Genomic DNA, 26,539 nt, shown 5'->3' on the forward strand with positions numbered 1-26,539 from the left:
AGCTAGGTACACACTACACAGTTTTCATCCAATACTTGGCTAAGTCAGCCGACATACAGCCGCTCATTCAAAAGTCGGGTCAGTGTGTGCAGTGACCCGATGGTCGAAAGTCTGCCCAAATGGACGATTGTCGCCTCATTTGGTTGGTCGTACCGTTTAATAATTTCGTTCCAATCTCGTTTCCGTTGGGTAGTTTGTATAAACTTCCGACCGATCCACAACAGTGAGTACGAAATTACAGTCATTGCTCACGACAACATGGCTGTAAAAAGTCGCTAAAGGGACGTCCGCTCTTCCCTTTATTGTCCTAAACAAGGCTACTGTGTATGCAGTCCATGGACCGAGCGATCGGAACATAGATCGCATGTAAAAGCGATCGGCATAAAAAGTTGGTGGAAAATTCTGTAGTGTGTACCTAGCTTTAGAAGGGTTTATTCTTAAATGTCACCAGGTGGAGGAGTTAATCCAAAGATAAGACAGAAGAAGGGGTCTTGGATAATCAAGGAGGGTTAACAATCTCTCTATTATCCACTTTTGTCCTCTAGTCAACAAAGACATTGCAGAGTCCTAGGCACCCTCTCCCAAGGGAACCAACTGTCACCCGACAGCAGGGGTTACCCGGTCATATTATCACCAGTCGCCAGCGAGTTAGCGCCCTAATACACTCCCCATTAGCTTCATGATCATGGGAATAATCAGTGTTCTATAAACTAATAGATCTGCTTGCAAAGCTCAAATAGTTCTGTTCTTTCTTTGCTTTTCTAAAGAATCACTTTACCTCCTCCAGGTGTGATAATTCTCTCAATACAATACCTTGGAGGCTAGCTAAGTGTTATGTAGAATGTCACTGGGGTCATGATCAAGTTTAAAAAGGTCAAAAATCTGACAAAACCGGTAAAGAGGCAGCAGACACTGCCCTCTAATATTGTCCATAGCCTGCACAGATTTATAATGTAAAACAATTGTTTGCATATATTCTCCTCTGTGCTAGAGACAACTAAGCAACAAATACTTATGAGGTTGTTGTTATTATTAACATTTATAATTATTTATATAGCTCCAGCATACTTCATAGCACTTTACAAATGGGGACAACCACAGTAATAAAACAAGAATTAACACACAAAGCAGTAAGCAGGCCCAGCTCACAAGCTTATAATCTATAAGGAAATAGGAGTTTTATACATAAAGATAAGTACCACTTATTGTATATTAGTGCAGCTAGGCAATAATGGAACAAATTCTTAGTGGGGCTATGTGATGCATTCAGGTGTCGGAGGGTTTCAAGAATTTGACTCGGGTATTTGGTAAGCTTGCCTAAAGAGAGGAGTTTTCAGGGAGCGCTTGGAGGCAAGGGAATTGTTTTGTTGTGCAAAGAAGGGCGTTCCACAGGGTAGACGCAGCCTGAAAATGAGGCTGGATGGGAGGCGCAAATCATGTGCAAAATGTAGGGGTCAAGCTGTAAGATATTGAGACAAGGGACGTATGTTGGTGCAGTTTTGTTAATAGCCTTGTGTGTTCGTAGAAATATCTTATATTTAAATCCATACAGTACAGACACCCAATGTAGGAACTGACAGAGCGGAGCAGCTACTGCATTCATAATCGATTGCTGAGGTGAAAGTCTAGTTAGGGGAAGACCAGTAAGGTGGAAATTGCAATAGTCAGTGCGGGAGATTATGAGGGAATGTATAAAGTTTTTGTATATTGTGTGAGATATTTGTGTATTCTGGAAATGTTTCGTAGATGTAAATAGTTGGATTTGGAATCAGACTGGGTGTGGACAATTCAAGGATGACATCTTGGCAGCAAACTTGATGGGTTGGGTTTTTTTTATTAATATTGTCCACACCTGTAAAGTTATCAGGTAGCAGCTTCTGTTGACTGGTGGGAATATTTTTAGCTATCTTTTTTTGAAAGATTACGTTTGAGGTAGCGAGAGAACTTCCAAGTTGAAATGGTAGACACATATTGCGTAACGCAGGCCAACACAGATGGTGAAAGATCCAGAGAGGATGGATAGATAGATTTTTGGTAACCATTGACCACCTTAATTGGTGCAGTCTCTGTGGAGTGTCGAGAACGAAAGCCTGACTGAAGACGGTCCAATAGGTTGTGTTAGTGACTGCATGTGAGCCTCTCAAAATGGTAGAAGGGGCATGGAGGTTTAGAGGCAAGATGCTAATCTGTGAGAGGGTTTGGGTGAGAATTTTTTTTTTTTTTTCCAGAATAGGAGTTCTTACCGCATGACTAAATAATGAGGGAAATATACCAGTGGAAAGAGATTACAAATGTTAGTTACGGCTGGTTTTAGCACAGGAGACAGCAAACGACTGATCTGTAACCGAATAGGGTCAAAATGATAGGTAGTAGAGTGTGAGGAGAAGAGACTAGAAACTTCCTCTTCGTTTGTGAGATAAAAAGAAGGTGCTACATGGTTTAGAGATATTGAACACGTTGTTGCTTTGGGTAGAGCATGTATTATAGGCATTTGGGATTAGAAGCCTGTGAGTTTAGGTGTGTGTGTACAGGGTGATTCAAAAGTCGCAGTACACCCTTTTATTTCAATAACTCTACAGGAAATTGGGAAACCTGAATACTCCAGTAAGGTATGGGTGACGTGGTCTATCTTTTACGGTATGTACCAGACATGGGCACCATCTTGAAATCGGCCAATCGACCCAATTCCTGTAGAGTTTATGAAATAAAAGGGTGTACTGCGACTTTTGAATCACCCTGTATATGTGTGTAATGTGTGTGTTTTGAGTATCCAGAACTTTTCCATAGGAGTGGTAGATAGCTGTACATTTGATGAATGCATGAGATGTACGAGATTTACACCAGTCGTGTTTTAGTCTGAGAGAGAATTTTTGAAGGCTGTATGTTTCCTTAGTGTGCTCTGGCTGATATCGTGGTCGACACTGACAATAAAGTGTATTTGCAGCCACTTAATCAAACCCTAGCAACAGCCCTTGGTCAAGATGTGAGACTGCCATATCAGACAGGAGAATATAAAAATTAGGAGTGTAGTTGTTGCAGAGAGGTGGAGAATTGTTAAATATTAATAGTGCAGGTTTCTGCTAGTAAGTGGAGTGCAGAGAGTTTAAGGTGGTGGAAGACAGCTTACAGGTGATGGTCAAAGAGATGGATGAATTTAAAAAAAAAAAAGTCAGTCCACTGAAAGAGGCCAAAACAGGAAGCTAGAGAAAGTGGCTTGAAGGCACATGAGTCATCAATAGGTATGTTGAATTCACCCATGATGATGATGGTGGTGGTGATGATATTTCTTATCAAGGGATAAGATATAAGGAAGACAGGCAGAGAGAGGTTCATGGAATTGTTAGTGTGGTCCATGGAGGTGATAGATCGCAGCAACACATAGAAGGGGTTGAAAATCCGGATAATATGTATTTCAAAAGATGGGAACATAAGTGAAGAAACAGGTGGTAAATGTGCAGTTTTGCTTCCAGGTTTGGGTGAAGTGAAGGCCACAGTGTGAAAGGGCTGCAGGTGAGGCAGTGTTGTGTGAGCCATATTTCTGTTATTGTGAGAAGGTTGCGGTTGTGTGAGGAGAAGAAGAGGGCGTGGATGGAGGTTAGTTTGTTACAGAGAGGCCATGCATTCAATAGGGCACATTTAAATGATTTTAAAAGTGATGGGAGACAGGATATGTAGTTGAGATTTATTGGGTTACTATAGTGTTCTGAATTGAAATGATGTGTAGGTTAGTGTCCCTTTTTAAAGGCAGCCTACCCAAGTGCTTTCCAGGAGCCAATGTATTGGTTATGTGCGCACAGATGGATTTCATTTACCCATGTTTTGCTTGGTTTACTTATAGTAGTGATATAAAAGAAAGATTGGGGAAGATGAAAATTCACCTAGATCAGTGATCCTTGTGAGTAAACACACTAGTGTGCACAAAATGTTTTATTTTTTTCACAAGGCTTTCTGTAATTTATTTTGTCCATGTTCATTATTATTTGTAGTAAACTGCATACTCATGGGGATTATTGATCTGTGTTGCAATAGCATGAGTGTCTTCTGCACCTATAGTTGCTAAAGTGCCTAGCGAAAGGCATATGGGAAGATTAAATCCATTCATGTACGCATATCCTTATTGTGCTCCAAATGTTGCCTACAAGTAGCCGATTACCTTAGTGAAAGTGATGCCTTGCAGCAATTGAATAATCAAAAGTAGCCATGAAAACATTCCTGAAAATGGGTTTAACATCCGCAGTAATCATTTCCGATCAAATATGTTTCTTTACAGAATATCTTCTGCTTGAGAAAGTGGCTACCTAATTGTTAATGAAGACATCTGAAAGCGTAAACATAGATGGTGTCATTTGCTTTTGCTGTGACAAACCCATGAGACATCCATCTACATTACTGCAGTTTTGCCGCTGGAAACATGCTTTCAATATTCAGGTGAAGTTCTAAGGTCACAAGGCACGTAATAGAACACTACGGATGCAAACCTTATGGTGATATCCCGAAGAAATGTCTTTACAGGGTGACAACCTGCTCATAATCCATTGGGAATGGAATTGTAGTAATCATGGATTTCAGAAAAGAGAACCATACAGTCTTCAATAAATTGTTGTTTGCCTGTCAGAAAAGGGATTAATCACTCTCCATGGTCCAGTAAGCATATGGCCTTGCGGAGACAGTAATGTGGTGAAACATTCCATTCCTTTTCCCGACTGTTCATTATAAAGAACTTCCAAACCTCTTTTTATCAAGGTATATTTCTTTTTGCCTTTAAAAAGATGTATTTGACTGTAATTGTAGAGATTTAAAGAACACCCTGTTTTAATTTTTTTTTCATTACCCTTTATGTGCAACTGTGTATTATATACATTACTTGCTAAATACTTTAATTATTTTTCTATTCTATGGACCTATCCAGTGCCAAATCTAAACACAAAAAAGTTTTTCATGCCAAAGTGGTGTTTTTTCAGCATTGCTATGTATTTGAACATGTATCTATCTCCTAGTGTAAATAATAAGGATATCAAAAGTCATCCATCACAATTTAAAGGTCCAGTGTCACAGCCTTTTTATACAGAGCAGTGGAGTAACTTGAAATATTCTTTTTTTTTTTTTTTTTTTAGTCTGGTATATGTTGTTCAATACAATATAAGTGTTGCAATTACTACTAAAGTTTTGATAGTACTAAACATTGTTTTTTGTCGGCTTAGAACTGATGACTGGAATTACACATGATATGGGTGAGGGAAGATCATATACATTTTTCTTTTGCACTGCTCTGTATAGTGTTTTGTTTGTTTGTTTGTTTTGTTTGTTTTTTTGTGTTTTTTTTTTTTTTTTATGGCTCTGCAATGGCAGCAAGACATGTATATACATGGAATGCAAATGTATGACTCAAGAAGTTGAGGTTGACGTGCTAGTCAAAGCCCTTACCAACCTTAATATTTGACACTGGTATAATGTAGTTTGAAAAAATCAGACTTGAAAGATTTTATTTTTCCACATCCTTCCTAAAATGAAACCTTTTGTAAGATAAAAGAAAACTAGTTTTTATTGATTTAATGACTGTATAAATTATTATGCAGAAAACATAGCTCCAAATAATGTCAATTATAAAGATAATTTAACTTAATGGCTTTAACTTCAGAAATTCAAAAACTACCACACATAAAAAGTAATTCTAAATTAGACTTTTTTTCTTTCATTTAGGCAATAGAATTTGTAAAAATAAAACTCTAATATATTATTAGTTGTTTCACTGACTAAATAATTTTATAGAAATTTGGTATGTGAGGCCAATAACCCATTATATGGAATTGGTTAGATACATTATAGTTCCACAATCTGTTTAAAAATGTGATCTTTTTCACAGCAAAAAGGTATGTTTGGTGCTTTGTGTTCATTTCAGTATTATGAGAACTTTTGGATGTAACTGGCTTATTGTGAAGGAAGCTTCATTTGCTATACATTAAGTGCTGCTTTGTGAGGTATATATGCTTAATAATGCATTGACCTTCCCCTTTGTCCTTGGTACAGTATGAATTAGTCTGCATATGCACCCAATAAGGTGTTGCACTTCCAGAACAGGGATTTTTTTACTTCAGTCTGTTCAAACCATATATTACTGTAAATAACCAGTTGTCTTCAGATCTATAAATTGGGTAGACTACTGCATAAGCCCTGATATGGTCCCAGGAAAAGGACCTTGTATTCATACTTACCAAGCCTTGTGACATTGAGCATTATCTTTCTGAAAAGGCTGCAGTTTGATACATTGTTGCCAGAAAAGAAACTGCCGGTTTGGCAACTATGTTCAAATGTTGTTTACAGAAAAAGCCATAAGAAAATACGTGTGACTACAGAATTGTGCTATGACAATATTAACTGCTTAATTTTATTATTTTTTTTTTTACTCGCTTGTCCATTCCATTTGCATATACATCAGTAACATCAAAATGAAAGGAATATGCCCCATAGTATTTGAAATCCTCTCGGTGGGAATATTCAGTAAAGGTAATTGTATCGCACATAAAGAGGGGTATTCAATTGACGGCAGGATCGCCAAAAACCCCGCGCTCGAAAAATGTTACCGTTAATGCGGTAATCCTGCGCGTAAATACCGTTAATACGGTAATTTACTCGCCGGATTTCAGCTCGCAGCTCAGGGAGCTGCGAGCTGAAATCCAGCGAGATATTAACGTATTAACGGTAATATTTTTCGAGCGCAGGGTTTTCGGCGATCCCGCCGTCAATTGAATACCCCCCAAATTGTTGGTTTTTGAAGTAAAACTGTGAACTATATTAGTAAAACTGCCATCTACACAGTTTCAGTTACTCTCTCATCTTGGGAAAATTATACTCCTAAGCCTATCGGTCATTCCTGTAATTGCCACATAGGTGTTTCCATGCTATTTAGATAATTGTTATACAGGTAACACACTGACCATCATTGATTTCCTTAAAGAAATATAACTTCTTATGCATGAAAATATGTGCAAAATTCATGAATGATGTATGAAAATTAATTTTAATAATTCAGTCAACATTATAATGCCAGTCCACTGTACAAACTTCCATCCTATACCCATATCTCCCAACCATCCTGATTTAGGAGGAACAGTACCGCCATCCTGATCGGAACTGCTTTGTCCCATGCACAGGAAAGTTTGTAAATATTGTCTGTTCACTGCTGCTCATAGTGAAATGGTGAACTGGTGCTACAGGCACTGTAAGTGTATTTGATGAAGGTGTTTTTGAAGAGAGGACAGTACAGGGCAGCCTAGCACTTAAAAGTTGCTAGACCCTATCCTCTCCTGCCCATCGTGAGGTAGTCACTCCCCCATCTTGATGTGGCCATGACTCCTGTTCCGATGATTGCTACCCAACTATTGTGAAGTATGTATACCCCGTATTTTACATATCTCGGTCCATAAAATGGACCTCATTTTTTCCTTTACAATGCTTCTTATGATGCAGGATCCTGTAAACATGTCATGAAAGATACTTTAAAATTGTGAGAATAAATTTTGTAACTCTAATAATGACTAATATTATACATCTAACAGGATTTTAAAAAAAAATAATACAATGACAGAAGTAAAGGTATTCTCCATAAAAATGTAATATTAACAATATACTGCCATCCAGCAGTACACTGTTAGGTAATAGTACTCAGCATCTGTCATTTCCACCATCCCTTCAAATGCAGCTGCGTGTCTGCAGGCCTGGATTTGTACTTTCCATGCACCTTGCCATGCCAGAAGTAGCGTGCAGAAAGAAACAATTTGGAAATCAAACCTCATGTCATTTGCTACGTTGAGTGGGTGGAAATGCATTTTTGGCACAATAAGTATCAGCAGTAGTAAAATTCTAAATTCTCCAGTCAGCAATGACCTGGCAAGCAGCTGTTGCAGAGGTGTTTGAATGGCAGGGCACTAAACATCCGGTCTCTGCTGTCCTGCTAGTTTTTTAAGATTTAACTTAAAACATACACGTTTTTCATTGCGACCAGTTATCTTTAAAGGATATGTTCACTAATGTTTATAAAATGTATTTGGTAATATCTTGAGGTGTTTCTACAGTACAGTAGCTGCCATGTTGTTAAGCAATTGCCTTTGTATTCTAAAAGGACAAAAAAACTACAATTCTACTATGCCAAGCATGGAAGCAGCTGATGGTCTGTTTCATTGAAGGATCCCCTAACTTACTGCAATATTGCTGAGGCACTTTTTTCCCTGAAAGAGGTGGTCTCCACCATCAAGGGTATTTGGGCAACAGTGCAGCCTGCCTACCAAGGTCTGTTGTAATTAATTAATCAAAGCTAGGGAGAAAGTGCTGAGTTTTGTTCAAACTCTCTTGCTAAGTCAACTTGTTCCTACATTAGCTGAGAAGATATATTAAGCTTCAATTGCAAATGCTTAAGTTCCACCAAAAGGCAGCAGAAAATTTAGTAATTGTTAGAAGTAATCTTATGTATAAGTATTTTAACAGCTTTCATTGCAAATATTGATTCCTGTACATGGCCAATAATAATTTAGAACTCCAAATAATACACAAAAAAGTAACAATTGTATTGAAGTGTGTAGCCAAACATGTTAGGAACCTGCTTAGAGGTGTTTCATTAATGCTGCGTAGCATGCAAGAGGGTCAGTAGTATGTAATGACTTTCCTTAGACATTTTAATGGATTAAAATAAACAAGATATTTAAGTTGCAATCAGTTTTCTAAAAATATTCTGGTATATTGGAAGGATTAATATTCAAATGGTGCAGTGCTGAGATTACTACACTTCTTAGCAGCTTAACAATCCCCCAAAAACTACATAGCAAGACAAGTTCAAAATGTGACTTCAATTTGTTTTGTTTTATTATAATTATTTTTGTTTTACTTTGTTTACATATAAACTGGACATAACAAATGCAAATTATTATCTTTTTGTTTGTTTTGTAAAAGCCTAACTAAACTTCTTTTGGTTATTATTTGATAATTTATTACTCCAAATGTAGAAAGCACTGCATTGTGTTGCTGAACAAAACGTCAAATGTAATATTTTATGACCTGTAATTTATGTATTTATAAAGCTGTGTAAGTAATTATTGTGTAATAAAATGTATTTCTGAAATAAGTTGAATGTTTTTTAAAGACTTTTTTTATGAATTTTTAAAACTTCATTTATTTGAAGGTCAGCATATGACAAACATAGTAAGAATATGGTTGAATTGTGAACACAGAAATATGATGTGCTACATACAAAAAAGAGAGTAGATTGCCTATTGAAGACTACCACTAAACATTATTGCAGTACCAACCAGAATATTTCACTACAATATGTGCTGATCATTTTTTAATAATGCAAAGAAGTAACAAATATGTGTTAGAAATAAATGAAATAAAGTGATGTAGGGAGAGCGGTGTGGGAAGCCGAGGACTTTTTATTTGCATAGCCAACTTTACTGCAGCCAAATACCTTTTGCAGTTCATGTAGTGTGTAGATTGTGGTATCGTGTACATAACTAATAATGGTAGTTATAAGTAATTTCTAAGGTAAATGCATCTTCTATTCTAAGTTACTGAACACAACATGATATAGATAATGGTGTCTTGCGATTTGGTGATATTGTAGGGTGTGTTTATCCTTATCACAATGCAGCCAACTGCAGTGTAAGTAAAATTATATGTATACAAACTCTTAAAAAAAAAAATGAAAAAATAAAGATGGAGTACATCACTAGCCCATTCCATTCCCTTCATAAAGTACTAACCAAATGGACTAAACTGTTAGAATTGATCTGGACGCAAATGAGGTACTTTGAATAGTGGAAGACCAGTATTAATCTGTATAAACCATATGGCCCGTTTAGGAGTTCCTGAAACTCCCATCTTGAAGGAAAAAGCATGCACTTTGGAAGGGTCATTTCTGTCTCTTACAGAAGTGAAAAACTGTCTTCCAGCAAACATTTATAGTCATGCTATCCATATGTTCAGTTGGAGCTTCTGTCAACAACTGAAGGACTGAACGGAAGTCCCTTGGAAGAATGGTTTTCTGTATAATCGGTTTTAAACCTTTGAACAAATTTTTAAATAAAGGGATCTTGAGTTCCTTGCCTATTATTGTGACCAAACCTGAGATTTACACTTTCAAGGCATTCAGCATGAGATATTTTCCAGACCTGTTTGAAGAAAAATCTTATCACAATTTCCACTAATGATTTCATGTTATCGCATCCTTTTTAAAAACACCACTCAATGAAGATTTGCCAGAATTCTTATGAAACATAAAGCATATAGGTCAGTGTAGGACCTGCATACAATGTGCCTTTGATGCTGGGATGCAGGCTTAAAGGTTTTGATCAAAATATGAACAATACCTCATGTTTTCATATTGCTAGATACTAGAGATGGGCGGGCTCGGTTCCCCGAGATCCGAATTTAGCCTATTCGAGTACCGAGCCGAACACGCTCGGTACTCTCCCGCCCATTCGGATTCGAAATTGAGGCAAAACGTCATCGTGACGTATTCGTATTTCTGAGCTCGGTTCTCGCACGATTTAAAAAGCATAAATAGCAGCCTCCACAGCAATCCATCGCCATTTGACAGGGAGAGAGCAGGGTTAGGTCACACTGGCTATATCAGCGCAGGGACAGAGCAGTAATTGGACACATTATTGTTTCTATTCAATACCATTGTAATCTCAATACCAGTTGTTACAGCAGTAAGAGGAGGATAGAGGAGGGTGTTTGTTCAGTTTCTGGCACTCCAAGTGCTTTTGGGGTGTCCCCCATTCTTTTGCATTAATATTTCTGGCTGTCAAAAGTACTATTTTTCAGCAGTATCTAAAACAATTTGTAGCACTACAAGTGCTTTGGGCTCATAATGGATTCAAAGCAGTTCACATATGAGCAGAATGAGCAACCAGGTTCTGTCACCAGTCCTGATGGTAGTGTTCCCAGTACGTCATCTGGGAAAGGCGATGTCAAACTACAGTCTTTTGAAATCAGTCAAAAAAACACACACCCCAAAATTTTTTTTACTGTGTTGAAGCGAAAAAGTGTAACTGAAGAAAAGTTAAGTGCCGATTAAAAAAAAATTGCCAACATGCCATTCTACACACGCAGTGGCAAAGAGAGAATGAGGCCTTCACCTTTCTCTATTAGTGGCAGATCCAAAAATGTTACCGAACCTACAAGTGGTGCACAACTACTGTTACGCATCAAAGCCGAGCTGCAAGATAACAGTAAGGCATTAGAGGATAATGTTTGCTCTGAATCAGAAATGACACCAATCCCTGTGGAGAGTCCATTCAACAGTGGGATGTCTAATTGTGAGCATTCTGTTAGTGTACCCATAAAGAGGGACCCTTTCAGCAGTTCTGCTGATGTGTGCCTGAACAGCCCGAGTGTAGCCGGTGATACACAAATTGAGGATGCCACTTTGGAAATAGAAGAGGATGAGGGGGATATTTGTGTAGGCGACAAGGACGCTAATGAGGATGTTGTTGAAGATGAGGCTGTTTGTGTCAGTCCTGCACCAGTGGCAGCAGCTCTGGCATGTGACAAGAAAAAGGCCATTGTCATGCCAGGCCATTAAACCAAAAAATCCACTTATGTGTGGAATTATTTCTACCCCAATCCAGACAACAACTGTATAGCCATTTGTAGTGTATGTCAAGCCACAGTCAGTCGAGGGAGGGACCTTAACCATCTTGGAACCTCGTCTATGTTACGCCATTTGACGAGAGTTCAAAAAAAAAATTACAAGCACTCCATAATCAGCTAGGACCCTCCACTCACAGACATCCCGACGACTACAAAATACACCCACCACACCATCCTCATCAATATCCTCAGTAGCGCTCGGAGTTAGCCCTGCATTCCACTTATTAAGGCTGGATGACTCCTGCACTATTATTGATTCCTCTGAAGAAAGCATTAGTCCCACTGCTGCTGCTGCTGGGGGTGAATCGTCAGCCCAGAGGAAGGCCAAGAAAAAGAGCAGTCCTACATTTCAACAATTAACTGTAAAACAATTATTTGCTAGGGGAAGCAAATATGACAGCAGTCGCCAAGCGAATCACAGACGCCATGGCTGCCATGTTAGTGTTAGATCTGCGTCCAATATCCACAATAAACGCAGCTGGTTTTTCACAGTTAATTGAGGTTTTGTGTCCGCGTTACAGAATTCCATCGCAACACCATTTTTCCCGTAAAGCTATTCCACAACTATACCAAAAAGTGTGTACAAATGTAGAGATTGCGCTGAAAAATGCCATTCTGCCCACTGTCCACTTAACCACATATATGTGGACAAGTGCAAGTGGTCAAACCAAAGACTATATCACTGTGACAGCCCACTGGGTTGGTCATTCACCTTCACCAGCAGGAACAGCAGCAGCATGTACACCACTACGTAACATTTGTCACAGGCAGGCCACTCTTTGTATCATCGGCTTCACTAACAGGAATACACCTGACAATTTGTTACGCAAACTAAGAGATGTGATTGATACATGGCTTATACCACTTGGGCTCTCCCCAGGATATGACATGTCTGATAATGCCAACAATATAGTGCGATCATTACAGCTGGGTGATTTCCAGCACATTCCCTGTTTTGCTCACACCATCAACTTGGTGGTGCAGAGCTTCCTACGAAATAACCGTGAGGTGCAGGAGATGCTTTCGGTGGCCCGTAAGATTTGGGGCTATTTCAGGCATTCTGCCACAGCATGTAGGAGATTGCAGCAGCGCCAAGAGCAGTTTAACTTGCCCTGCCACCAACTTAAGCAAGAGGTGGTAACTAGGTGGAATTCCACCCTGTACATGCTTCAAAGGATGGAGGAACAGCGCAAAGCCATCCAAGCGTATTGCACAAGCCATGACATTGGGAAAGGAGGGGACATGTATTTCACTCTTGCACAGTGGGGAATCCTTTCAGTGCTGTGCAAGGTGCTGAAACCATTTGAAGTTGTGACGTGTGAAGTGAGTGCAGATTCTGCTAGTTTGAGCCAAGTCATTCATTTAATTAGACTGTTGAAAAAGCAGCTTGAGAAACTGAAGGAGGAGATGAAAGCAAGCAATTCCGCAAAGTATGTTGGCCTTGTCGATCAAGTACTTAATTCGCTTCACAATGATCCTCGAGTTATTAAGATCTTAAACACTGATCAATACGTTTTGGCCACTGCGCTTGATCCAAGGTTTAAGACCTACATTGAGTCTTTGCTTCACAATGAACGAGATGTGAACTTTTGCAAGGAGCTATTGCTCAGCAAGTTGTCTGCTGAACTGGGCCTTGGCTTGCCGACGTGTCCTTCAGTTTCTCAAGCAGCTGCTGCTCGTAAAAAATTGAATTTTCAAAAAAAGAAGCAGGGAAGACGCAGAGGGCAGACCAGAACAGTTTAACATCTGGGCTGGTTAGAAGGATTTTTCTAAAAAATGTGTGACCTTGCCCATAACTCCATCCAATATGAGTATTAACATGTAAAGGATGGTGGAGGATTATTTTCAAGAGGTAATTGATATGGAAATGTCAGACAGTCCCTTTCCTTAGTGGGAAGAAAAGCAGGCAATTTAGAAACCCATGTACAAACTTGCTTTGCAATACTTAAGCTGCCCACCCTCCAGTGTGTACTCTGAACGAGTGTTCAGCACAGCAGGGAACTTAGTCAGTGTTCGCCGTAGAAGGTTACTTCCCAAAAATGTTGAGAAAATGATGTTTATAAAAATGAACTACATCTTCCACGAGGAAGGCCTTCACCATCCAAGACATGCAAGCACTGACTGTTCTCTAATGGCGGATTAGAGCGGCGATGAATTGATAGTCTGTGATGATGTACACACTGATGAGGGTGAGGATGAAGCTCCAGATGATGACGATAACCTTTTTAAAACTTTCTATGTAAGTGTAGGGTGCAATCTACCCCCAAAGAGGAAAGGGACTTGGGGCATTTCCATATCACGTACCGTCTTGAAAGGCTGCTGTTTTGGCAATTTATCCTTAAGGGTAGGGTGTCATACACACAGTGACCCCAAAATGCCTTTGTCCATTTCTATTAATATTGTACAGTCTATAACGACTGAATTGTTTTGTATTTTTGACAAGTGGAGGGGGGCCTATAGAGACAGAAACCAAACTGACTTCGTCCATTTCTTTACATATTTAACTATAAGTGCAGGGTGTAATATACATCCAAAGAAGATGGCTGCATTGCCAATATGCATAGATGGAGAGGAAGACAATCTGGTTTGTGTGTCAAATTAATGAAGGCCTACTCGCTCGGGTATCCGACTGCCTCTCCGCCATCTCCTCCTGGATGTCCGAGCGCTTTCTCAAAATCAATATCTCTAAAACTGAACTCATTGTCTTTCCTCCGCCCAGACTCCCATCCCACCATGACCTCTCTATTGTCGTCTATATTATTACCGTCTCCTCTGTCACCCAACTTCGCTGCCTGGGTGTCACCCTCGACTCACATTCACATTCATTCCCTTGCCCAAGCCTGTCGCTTCCAACTATGCAACATCGCCCGCATCCGTCCTTTTTCTCTCTCGGGATGCCGCCAAAACTATCATCCATGCACTCATCATCTTCCGCCTCGATTATTGTAACCTCCTCACTGACCTCCCCCACTCCCATCTCTCCCCCCTCCGCTCTATACTCAATGCGGCCGCAAGACTCGTCTTCCTCTCACGCCGCTCCTCCTCTGCCTCGCCTTACACTGGCTCCTCTTCCCCTACAGAATCCTTTTCAAACTCCTCACCACTACTTACAAGGCTCTCTCCAACTCTACTGCCCCTTATATCTCTAACCTCCTCTCCATTCACACTCCTGCCCGCTCCCTGCGCTCGGCCAACGACCGCCGCCTCTCCTCCACTCTTATCACCTCTTCCCACTCCAGAATCCAAGACTTTTCCCGTGCAGCCTCCTTTCTCTGGAACGACCTCCCTCGTTCCATCCGTCTCTCTCCTACTCTGTGCTGCTTCAAACGTGCACTCAAAACTCACCTCTTCCTCAAAGCCTACCAACCATCTACTTAAACCCCATCTCCTCCCTTTAGCTCGTCCTCCCTTCTCTCCTCTTGCCTCAACTGGCTCCTCTTGTGCCTGGTCTGTTTACCCTCCCTTAGGATGTAAGCTCGTATGAGCAGGGCCCCCTCCCGTCTCCATACCTGTTCTTCCGCTCCGTCTTTACTGCATATGACTGGCCGGAGTTTCTGAAGTATTGGTACTTTTTGTTCATTGTTCTGTATGGTTTCACCCTGTATAGTCTACTGTTAGTACTGTGTGTGGCGCTGCAGATACCTTGTGGCGTCTAACAAGTAAATGATAATAATAATAATACCAAGAATTAAACTGTTTTTTGATAATTTATTAGCTTTACAACTACATTACTTATCCAAGAAAAAGGTGGAGCACTAAATTTGGTTCTTTTATGACCAAAAGCATTGATTTTTGAACAAAATAGCAAAACAAAACCAAAACCAAAACACGCAATGACGGTTTGGCAAAACCAAAACACGACGGTAATCCAGATCCAAAACCAAAACACGGGGGTCAGTGAGCATCTCTACTTGATACCACACAGCATGATCTGCTGTTATTTTCCTTAATATTAGGGAGGCTTGGGCTCTGTTATATTTTTTTTGAAAACCGAGACCACCGCCTTCGGACTTAGGCAATCGCAGTACCAAGACAAGTTGGGCTTTGTACTTTTGCGTGTCTCTGGAACGGAAATCAAGGCAAAACATCATTGGCGCGTCGTCGAATCTCGCAAGTTTTTAACTGCATAATTCTGTCCTCCATGATGATCTGGTGCCATTTCGCAGACAGACACAGAAGGGGTAGGATAGTTATTGACAGTATCCAGTGTAATTGGTCAGCATAATTGCTCAGACAGAAACAAAAGGGGTGGCAGTGTTTTTGGCACTCCAGCGCCATACCTCAGCACACCATCGATATGATAGCCAATTGCTGGCACCAGTCATGATGATACTAGTCCATCAACGTCATCTACTAAAACCTATGCTCAAGGGCTTAGTGGATTTAAGTCAGGGAAACTGAAATCCAAAAATCAAGCTTTTACATTGGCAAAGAAAAAAAAACCCACCTCTCTAATAAATGGAAAGTTTACTGTAGAAAAGCATAAAATTGTCAACATGCCATTCCACCCAAAATATTAAGAAGCATACCAGCATCAGCTAGTTCCCTTCTCTCAACTAGATCCCAGCACCTGCAATGTACACTTACATCATCTTCACCCTTATCAGTTTGTACATCATCCTCACACAATATTAATTCATCCCTGCTGGAATCCACCATTACAGAAGTCTCTGTACTTTGATGTAATTGCCAGTAATGACCTTCCCCATGGAATTTTTAGTTCATTTTACGGCAGAGCTGTTACGATTTTTGGACGATTGTTTTAGACCAGACGTCAAAATGTAGTGCTGACTCCTCTGCATTTTTTTCCTAGCAACAGTTGCCAGAGAAACTGGAGGAGACGTTGTCGTGTCATGTACCACTTGAGCTGTCAGGTTGCTGACCATTAGCTCATTGCATCTCTTGAGATCTGGGTCAGTTGGAAAGAAAGAAAAGACATAGCTCTTAAATCTAGGATCATGCACAGTTGCCAAAATCTAGTAATCCAATTTAGATGTTGATAACTCTTGGATCCTGGCGAAGCGAATAAAATACTTTATCTACATGTCCGACATAGTGGAATTGCTTTGTTTCGTTTCCTCCTTCAATTTCTCTAGCTGCTTTTCCAAAAGTCTAATTAGGGGAAACACTTGACTCAAGCAAACAGTTTCTGAACTCATTTCACAGGTAATTACTTCAGTGGTTTCAGCACCTTGTACAATACGGAAAGTATTCTCCCCTGCACTGGACTAAACTACATTCCACCTCAACTTCTATTCTTCTTGCAGCTGTTGGAATCTCCTAAGTTCTGTTGCAGAATGCCGAAAATGACCTGAAATATTTCGGGACACAGACAGCATTTCCTGCATGTAACTGTCATTTTTTTAAAAAAAAAAGCTCTGTACCACCAAGTTGATTGTGTGAGCAAAACAGGGAATGTGATGGAATTCTCCCTGCTGTAATGCTCTAACAATATTGGTGGTGTTATCAGAAATCGCATATCCTCAGAAGTCCAAGTAGGATAAGCCATGTTGCAATGGCTTTTAGTTTTTTAACAGGTTGTCAGCAGTATGCCTCTTCACAAAGTCAAGCAATTGATTAATATGGCGCTTCACTAAGTGTGCAGCCTGTTACATGTATTGGAGCGTCCACTTCCCTCCACAAAGAACACACACTAAATATAATTGGAAACACGCACACTTGGCGCACACCTTCCAACACATGAGATGATGATAAATTCCTCTTAAATTCTATAGTGATAAGATCCTCCCACTAGGATATCACTCTTGATCCTTCTCATTACGTGGGCTCAGATAGTCTGAAGTGCAGACTCATAGAAACACAAATAAAAAGAATAATAGTGTAACATGTCTTAAACACAGATATCAATAGTCCAAAATTCCCAGAACGAAGTTCTCTTTTCCACTATGTGATTGAGGATGAAATAACACCAGTATGCCTCTTAGTGAAGCAGGTGATACACAGAATAGCCTGCCTCTGAAAGATCTGGCGTTGTTAGATGCTGGTGTTGTTCCAGCTGCTGAAGGCGATTCACCAACCCAGTGAGCTATCAGTTCTATTATCTTTAGTTTCCCAGTTCCGCTTGTCCACATATATGTGGTTAAATGTACAGTGGGTGGCATTTTGTAGTCCATTAATTTTCTTTTTTGTAACCTCCTGGTACAGCTGAGGAATTGCTTGACTAGTAAAATGGTGGTGAGATGGAATTTGGTAATAAGGACACAGGACCTCATTTAACTGTCTAAAAGCTGCTGCATTAATGAATATTGGACGCAGATCAAATACTAGCATAGTCATCATGGCGCCTGTGATCCACTGTGAAACTGGGTGACAGCTCTTATACTTGCTTCCTCTTGCAAAGGATTGTTTAACAGTCAATTGTTGTTGTAAACTACTAGTAGTCTTCTTCTCGGTTGAAGATCCACCCCCGACAGCAGGAGCAGCAGCAGCAGCGGGCCTAACGCTCAAGGATTCTTCTGAAGAATCCTGGATATGGGAGGAGTCATCTAGCCGTAGCAACTTGAATGCAGGACTAACTCCGATAACTAGTGAGGATATTGATGAGGAAGGTGTTGGCGGTGTAGATTGCAGGTGCTGGGATCTAGCTGAGAGAATGGAGCTAGCTGATGCTGGACTGCTTGTTGTTGTTTTTTTTAGCATAAGTTGTTGATTTTCCAAAGAGCTTGCCATAAACTTGCTTCAAATGGCGTAACATGGATGAGGTTTCAAGATGATTAAGGTCCCTGCTTCTGCTGACTGTCGCTTTACAAACGCTACAGATGGCTAAACAATTGTTGTCAGGATTTTGGTAAAATTAATTCCACACATAAGAGGTGGCCTTCTTATCACTGGCAGGAACTGCTTCCACTGGTGCATAACTTGCCACTGTAGAGTTCATTAACAGCACCGTTAGTTTAGCTGCCTTAAACCCTTTGGACAATTCCATCTTGCACCACTTTTCTTTTCTGCCACTACTGTGTGGCAATAGTACCTAGATGTGCTATGAACTGCTGTGGGATTGTGCTGTTGCTCTGTCGCTTAGTATCCAGCCAGCTCACTCCAGTCTTTGGCTGAAAGTGGATGAAAATAATATTGTGACCTGTGTGGTGGTCAAAGTTGACTGTAAGTGACTGGAACTTAGTGTTGTTGAGGTTAATAAAACTGTAGGAACAAAGACAAATTTTGTGATTTTAGCATATTGTAGTAATTTTTCAAAAAAAATACAGATCAAAAACCAAAACATGTTACAGCTGTTTTGCCAAAACCAAAACACGGGTGTCAGGAACATCTGTACTTAATACTATGAAAATTATCAGGAGAGAAAGAAATATGTATGCTAGTATCCATTATTACAGGTTTAGAAAAGTGACAGTGAATGGCAACATATAAAACATGATGAAAACCCACAAGCCATAGTATATGGCTTGTGGGTTTTCATCATGTTTTGTCCAGGACTGGATACATCTTACAAAAAATTCTAGGAAAGATATATATTTATTATAAAAAAAAAAAAAACAAAAAAACCTGCTTCTTCCCTAATTCTGGATATATTCTCACTATCAAAATATGCACTCTGGTATTTGATATAAACCTTAAGGTCTCTCACCCCACATAGATACAAGTTGTCTTCTAATCAAATCTAAACTCTGTCTCCTCCATGAAACAGAGATTGGCTGAGGCAATTGGTCTTCACATCCAGATGTTCCAGTATGTACTTTTCCGGCATGACTGACAGATAGTCTCTTCAAAGGTGTATGGTCTCAATCAGCTATATAAGTGTCTGTGACAGGATGGAGCACCTATGCCACCCTGTCTGTTGTGTTGCTGGGAACCGGTTGGGCTTGCCTTGCAACCATCCCATTTCTTTCTCCCAAATGCGCCCTCTAACCACAGTAGGAGGGGATTAAGCTGCTGCCATCACTGGACTCCTTAGCGGTATCCAGAACCGCATCCTTCTGGGTAATTGTCGCTGCTAGTGTACCCCATTATTGGGCACCTGGGCTGGTACCCCTGACCTCTTCATGTAGATCAGGCTTGCTGTGGATGGTATCCCCCCCTGGCCTAACACACTGGCCAGAGCTGCTGGGTAGCGGCCTGAGCAGTGGTACTAGATGCTGGGTCCAAACCTCAGATCACCTGGATAACGGATTAGAGTTGGGTCTAATGTGCAGGTCATAGTAACTACCGCAGGGGAGTAGTTGTCAAGCAGGCCTTTGAAGCACATGATGTTTAATAGCTAAGGTATCCTAATAAGGACAGTGACTATAAACTTGAGGCTGCAAGCTGAATGGTTTTATACAGATCACAAAACTCTTCGGGGTCCATGTATATGGAAAATATTGAGGAAAGAGCAGTGCATTTAGACTTTTTTTTTTGGGGGCCACTCTTGCCTCATTGCGTCTGCTTTGTGGAACCATCCAGCAACAGAGTTGTGTTATATATAGTAACTAAATATTACATATGGTGCAGATTTTGCAGTTGTGTATAGGTGTATAGTCTATACCTTTGCATAAAACAGGTGTATAATTAGCAGTAAAAGATACCTTTCTCTTTGGCACGTTCTGACATCCAAAGATAACGTTATCTTTTAGAGTTCCCACCTGCCTATTTAGTAGTTGTATATGCTGTTATGCAAGGGACCTGGTTCTCCTCCTTACCTTAATGTTATTTAGCACTCTTACACAGAGTGTGGCAGCAGAGCACAGGGAGACAGCTTATTCAATAAATAGGAAGTTGCATTATAGTGATTGACTGTTCATCTCTTTGAGCTCCTATAAAACTGTCATCAGTCCTGGGCAGGTCAGTGATATTAAAAGATAGGGGAGGTGCAGTTCAGTATGTATGAAGGTCATTGTCAGTTTGTTAATATTATTACGTATGTGTTTTTCTTTAACGTATATAAGGAATAAGGTTTTCCCTACTGTGAAATATAAGGATATGAAAAGCCACCTCGGACTTCTCCTGTCTAAAGAAGCTCTTTTACAATAGAGTTCAACAACTTGGTGACTTCTGGTTTCTTTGCATTTCAGAGTTGGGATGCATTATCCCAGTTTGACTTATTTTGAGTCCTCATGAGAGTACCAATAATAGGATCATTGTTTGTATCATCTATTATTTTTATCAGTTTGGTATTTGTTTCTGGATAAGGGTTTTTTCTGTAATTGAGATCACACTTAAAATATACTAAATTTTATTTGAAACTACTACGATCTCTCCCCCCCACTTTCCCGTGGCATGTTCCTCCTACGTTATGTAGCAGTGCTCCACATAGTGTCTGTAAGACACTTGGGACTTGACTCATTGAGGCACACAGATACATGCCATATTTTACGTAAAATCACACTGCAAATGCCCAGAAATGAACCATACTCCAGAGAATGCAGCAACATCTAATTAATCTTCAAGCTCAAAGGACCCTTACTACAGCCTACAATTTCATGGGTGGAACAGAGAGAAGACTGGGTGTATGCACATAATTAATGACAGTAAGAATGTGCCAAGCTTCAGCGCATGCAGCAACATCCAATTTAAGCATTGCATATCTCTAAGGTACATGATTTTCAGTTGCACCAGTGGTGATGGCTGTGTATGTAAGGTAGATCATTTGTTTGCAATCAGGAGTAACTGTAAAAATGTATTTTGTACTGTAAACATTCAAAACAGCTAATAAGTGTATTTTATGGGGGTAAAAATTAACTTTTTTATATATATATTTTGTCATTAATGACTATATTATTAAGAGGTGACATTAACTGAATAGGTTTTTTTTCTCTGCGTTCTTTTGTTGCGTGCTATTCCAGATATATATTGGACGTGCCCTACAGTGTCTGTTAGCAGAGCTCGCCTAGACTCGTATTCATCTGCAGATGTATCTTCAGATCCGCTCCTTGTTGAATATAGACGTGTATATGCCAGATATATCTGCATTTCTTTAAAAAAAAACAAAAAAAAAACAGAAAAAGGAATACAATACGTTCAGTTTGCATACCTTGATGAATCAGGCCCTTATTGATTATGTCTGTGCAGGGCTGCCATTAGGGGGGTACAGCAGTATGGGGCTCAACAGCAGAGTGGGACCCCACTAGCCCTGGGCACAAACATATTTAATAGGCATGGGGACCTCCACAGTGAGGTAGCGGGCGCATTTCTAGGCAGCAGCTGTGCCTGAGACGTGAGAAGTGGTGTGGGGAGAGACCTCTGTGTGTAATTAAGGATGTGGCAGCAGGCCCCTTGTAGGAAGCATGTCTGCCTCTACTCCCGAGATGTGGGGGCCTCACTGCTCCTGCCATTTTCTCCAGTCCCAGGTTAATTAATAACATCAGAGCTCTGTCAATATAGAGGAGCCGAAAGGAGACAGCAAGAAGACGCAGAGAGGTAAGTAAACTATGGCTGGGGTTAGATGGAACTGGGCATGGGGGGGGGGGGGGGGGGGGGGTGACTGCAGAGAATAGAAGTACAGGCAAATGTTGGGTAGAGAATAATTTAAAAATGAAGGTTAAGTGAGATAAGGTAGGAGGGGGGCCCTGTCTGTTACATTTGTACTGGGCCCCACAATGTCTGGTGGCAGCCTTGTGTATGTGCGGCAATGATTTACCCTTTCTTTTTTTTTAAAAACAAAAACCTTTTGACTAAAATATTTCCAGATAAGAAATCTCATACATGTGCTTAATACGATGGTTAGAGTTGTAGGCTTAACCCACTGCGTGCCAATCCTGCTTGCAACATGTAACTGGCCATTCAAAGGGGTCTGAGTGTTAAGTGCTTGGGCCTAGCTTGAGAATATTAACACTTACAGAAATAAGAAATCCATTGAACATTTTATATTGCCATTAAATCCAAGCACCCAAGGTGTCTTTCAGCTTTTTTTTTTATTTTTCATAATGGCCAGGTAAAATGTAGGCTCTTCTGAAATGTCATAAGTAGCATTTTACACTTATAACATATATTGTACTACATCCTGAATCCTAAACACACATTCTGTGAATGCCTTATTGCTATTTCCCTTTGCAGAATATATTACCCTACGATTACAATACATAAAATGGGCCTCCCAACAGTATGCAGATACTGCTTTCACTAGAGTCTCTGGACCTTATTTAACTGGATATACAAAACATTATTGGCTCAAAACTCCTTGATACAGCCCAATGGAATGCTTAATTCACATATCTCTATATTCATCATGTGTGGCTGAACTTGTCTCTCAAACATTCTGATATTTCAAATTAATTGACTTCTTTGACCAAGATACAATCACATAGACTAGTGCAATTAAAAACAATGATAGTGGAATGCCAGTGTTTCCAGCTTAATGACCAACGCTGCAGGCTGTCCTTTCTCCATAAATTGAGTATTATTTCGCTGCACTTCCACTGGGGTTTCTGGATAAGCAGTGTAACCTAGCATTATTAGAATAATTCTACAATTTCATATCCAAAGACAAAACAACCAAAATGTTGTATCATTCATTAGCCACCAAACAGCAAATAAACATATCCTGAACAAAATGGTTGAAAAACATTATGGGGAATGGTAATACTTGCTTTAGGTAAGCATTTTAATGATAATGGCACTTATTCTAAAAATCAAATAGGCACAAGTCATTTCTTGATTTTCATCTCCTTAAGTACATGTTGTCTGTGCCTTCTAATAAACATTCTTCAAGTCGACTGGATTGACAATATCATGTGTTCTTGCTTGATCCTTTTAGTTTTAGTGAATGGCATCTCTGTCAATGTAGAAATATGGACAAGACACATTTTTACTGTACAAAATACAAATCGTCTCATGGAAATAAATGTAGGAATCTTTGAAAAAGTCATACTCGGTTATTTGTCAGAAAAAAAAAATGACACCTTAAATCTATACATTCATATAAGACACTCATTGTGACCGTTAAGCAAGATCCAGGAACAAGATGATGACTAAGCCCATGAGCTATATACAAACATAAAAATAATTTCATTGATTGGAATACTGCATCACTAATAGTAGGCTCAAGTTTGTGTCCCTTTTTTTTTTTTTTAGTATTACATGTAAAATGTGCTATCTTGGTACCCTGGCTGTTGGCTATAAAGTACATACTTTAGTGGTACTGCTTAGACACAGACATTTCAATAAACCAATGTACAAGCAGAGTCCAAGTAATTTTCTCAGTGGTTGTCCATGAGTCCCTTACAAATAGTATATTTTGGTGACACACACCTTATAGTGGTGTTGGTACTTCAATATTTTCTCAGCAGTGAAAAATACAAAACTAACAGTATACTAATGTTAAAAATCAGATTTGGCACCACTTTTTTCTTAAAAAAACAAAAACACATAACAAAAAAAGCCTGATATCCTCACATAAAGATATTATGATTTTGTTCAGTAACTGAAGTTTGATAAATGCACATTGGTCAAGAGTTTTCCACCTTTGGAGGACTTTAATGTATTGTGTTGCTCTTGGATGGGAAACAAAACTGCTCCACAGGATTAAAATGTATGTAATACACAGAAAATAGCTGAGCTGTGTAATAGAATAAAGCAACAAACACAAAAAAAGTATTTGGATGATATATACTATTTGATGGATAACACATAATGAAACCAGACAGGTAAAGCATTGTATTTAGTAAAAGTTACAGGAGGTAGTATGCAAAACAATGGATTAAAGTTGTCGGAAGGTGGAGACTCCCCTTAAACTATCAGTCAAGTGATCAGGGATCACAGGATTCAGTATTTTCGAGTGCCTATTTACACTATTACACAGAACTGATTAGTCTGTCTAATAAAAACAGTTACTTCAAAATTTCAAATTATAAAGACAGTGTGCTCTCTTGTGAGATATATTAAAGCTATAATATTTACCATAGTGTACTTAAAATAACAATAAATCATAAGAAAAAATAGGTTTCCAGATTATTTGTCTAGGTGTTACAAATGTGCTAAAATTAGGATAATGCTTTTATTTTATATAAAGATATTAAAAAAACAGTATATAATAATTAAAAAAATTTAATTTTCTAAAAAAACCAAACCCCCATAATCTACTGTTTTGAAGGAAAAGGAGCTGCACCAAATGGGTCTAAATCTAATGGTTGTGGCTGTGCCTGCTGGCTTTGTTGCTGTGTTACACTCTGTAACACTAGTTCTGTGAAAGGCACTGCACCGAAGTCATCCATATTGACACCATCACTGCTGAGGTAAGCTCCATGTAGTGAACTCTGTCTTGGCTTGCCAGCTGCACCTTGGTTATGATCTCCTCGGTTATCTGTAAGCCCATGATGCTGTGGTTGCCTCAAATCTTGAGAAGAAAATGACTTGGCGCCAAAAGAATCCACCATGTTGTCATCTGTTTGTAAAATGTTGCGATCTTTCACATCTGTAAGTGAAATGCTAATATTTTCCTTGGAGTCAGATATAGTAAGAAACTCGTTGCTGCTCTGCGAGTCTCGTCTCCCTCCCTTTTTGTGCCGACGGACTTTTTCAGGTGTGCGGTAACTGGGCTTAGCTGTTTTTTTTGTGCTTGATGGAGTGCCATGGTGACGCTTCCCATTGTTGTTTGATGGCTGCTGTTTTGTGCGTCTCTGGCGAGATGATATTTTCTGCAAATTACGTTGTTGCTTCACTTTCTGTTGGGTCTGGCTTCCAGCTATTTCTTCAAATGGCACCAAACCAAAAAGGTCCTCTCGGCTAGAAGTTTTTACTTCTTGTGTGGGAAGAGGCTGGAAGGGTGAACACCCAAAAATATCCACATTACCTGGAGAAACAGGGGATAAGATCTGACAATCTTCCTGGTCTTGCTTCTTATTGAATGGTGCATGAGAAAATACATCAAATTCATCACGCTCATTTTTGCTTCTCAATGTTGGTGAAGAATGTTTTGTGCACTGTTGCTCTTGTTCACATTTCTGTGTGTTAAGAAAAAAAAATGGCACAGCTCCGAAAGCATCCAGTTGTTGATTAGATGGTTTGTTTACATTGTTTTTACTTCGTAACTGAGTAGTATTTTCCCTATGACTTTCAGTGGCTTCTACATTACTACTATTAAGCTTCACCCTGTAGATTTTAGTTTTTGTGCGGTCATAGTCTGAATCGGAGCTGTGCTTTTCTTCTTCCTCTTCTTCATCGGAATCCATTAACAGAGGTCTTTGTCCTATATTTTCTGGCTCTGTGTCATTGTCTTCTTGGAAAACCCCTTGGTCCTCATGTAAAGTTTCTTCATCCTCCTGATCTTCTTCTTCACTGCTCTTGGGGGAAGGTGGGTCTGATTCAAAATCACTCTCTGAATTTGCTCTCTCTCTTGTTGCCTTTTGTGAGGAAGACCGTTCCTGTATATTTTGCTGCTGCTTTTGCTGTTTCAAGGATTCATTCTGCTTTTCATCTTTAATTGATACTTGGGAAGCAACTTCTTTAGCACATGTTAACTTGTCAGATAGTTTTCCAAGAGAACCTATAAATGAAAAAGAACAATTTAGAAAACTTACCTAAGGAAAATAAATAACAAGTCACTGAGTTAATTATTACATGCTACATTGTCTTCTATCCAAGACACAAATTTTCACAAGTACAGGAAAACGGGAAAATTGCATTTGTTCAAGATATTCCAGACAGAGTGTACAATCCATTTTTATCTAGCCATTTCGATATTCCTGTATGGAATGACACATCTGACATCCAGAAGACCATGGTGCTACCAGTGTGGCTCTCCATCAGTTTAGTGAGCACAGCAGCTAATTGATTGGGTGGTAGTTGGCTCTCCAATCAGGTGCCTCAAAGTTCAAAAGCCTAGCTGCTTAAATATCCAATATGGATTTAGTGCTCTACTCCTTGTTATCAGATGCAATGGATGGGTGATTCAGTATAAGTTCTGGAGAGGGAAGTTTTGGTCATCTCAGACCTTTGTTTC

The 26,539-nt window shown here is 39.6% G+C and overlaps 2 protein-coding genes across 6 annotated transcripts in view; one reads left to right on the forward strand and one right to left on the reverse strand.

Annotated features, from left to right (window-relative positions):
* The window catches only part of PAQR3 (progestin and adipoQ receptor family member 3), a 54,386-nt gene that overhangs the window by 17,520 nt on the left and 10,327 nt on the right, over positions 1 to 26,539 (forward strand). For 2 of the 3 annotated variants that reach the window (XM_075204563.1, XM_075204565.1), the window contains exon 9: positions 4,271 to 9,115. The exons of the other annotated variant lie outside the window; for it this stretch is intronic. The gene's annotated coding sequence lies outside the window, so the exon portion shown is untranslated. Of the gene's footprint in view, positions 1 to 4,270; positions 9,116 to 26,539 lie in introns of those variants that run through there. 3 annotated transcript variants of the gene reach the window in all.
* The window catches only part of BMP2K (BMP2 inducible kinase), a 127,155-nt gene continuing 123,111 nt past the window's right edge, over positions 22,496 to 26,539 (reverse strand). For all 3 annotated transcript variants that reach the window (XM_075204562.1, XM_075204561.1, XM_075204560.1), the window contains exon 16: positions 22,496 to 26,083. In XM_075204562.1, the coding sequence (XP_075060663.1) occupies positions 24,678 to 26,083 (1,406 nt within the window). In that variant the 3' untranslated portion in view covers positions 22,496 to 24,677. The remainder of the gene's footprint in view (positions 26,084 to 26,539) is intronic.

Source organism: Mixophyes fleayi, chromosome 1, assembly GCF_038048845.1.
Source record: "Mixophyes fleayi isolate aMixFle1 chromosome 1, aMixFle1.hap1, whole genome shotgun sequence".
Taxonomy (NCBI): domain Eukaryota; kingdom Metazoa; phylum Chordata; class Amphibia; order Anura; family Limnodynastidae; genus Mixophyes; species Mixophyes fleayi.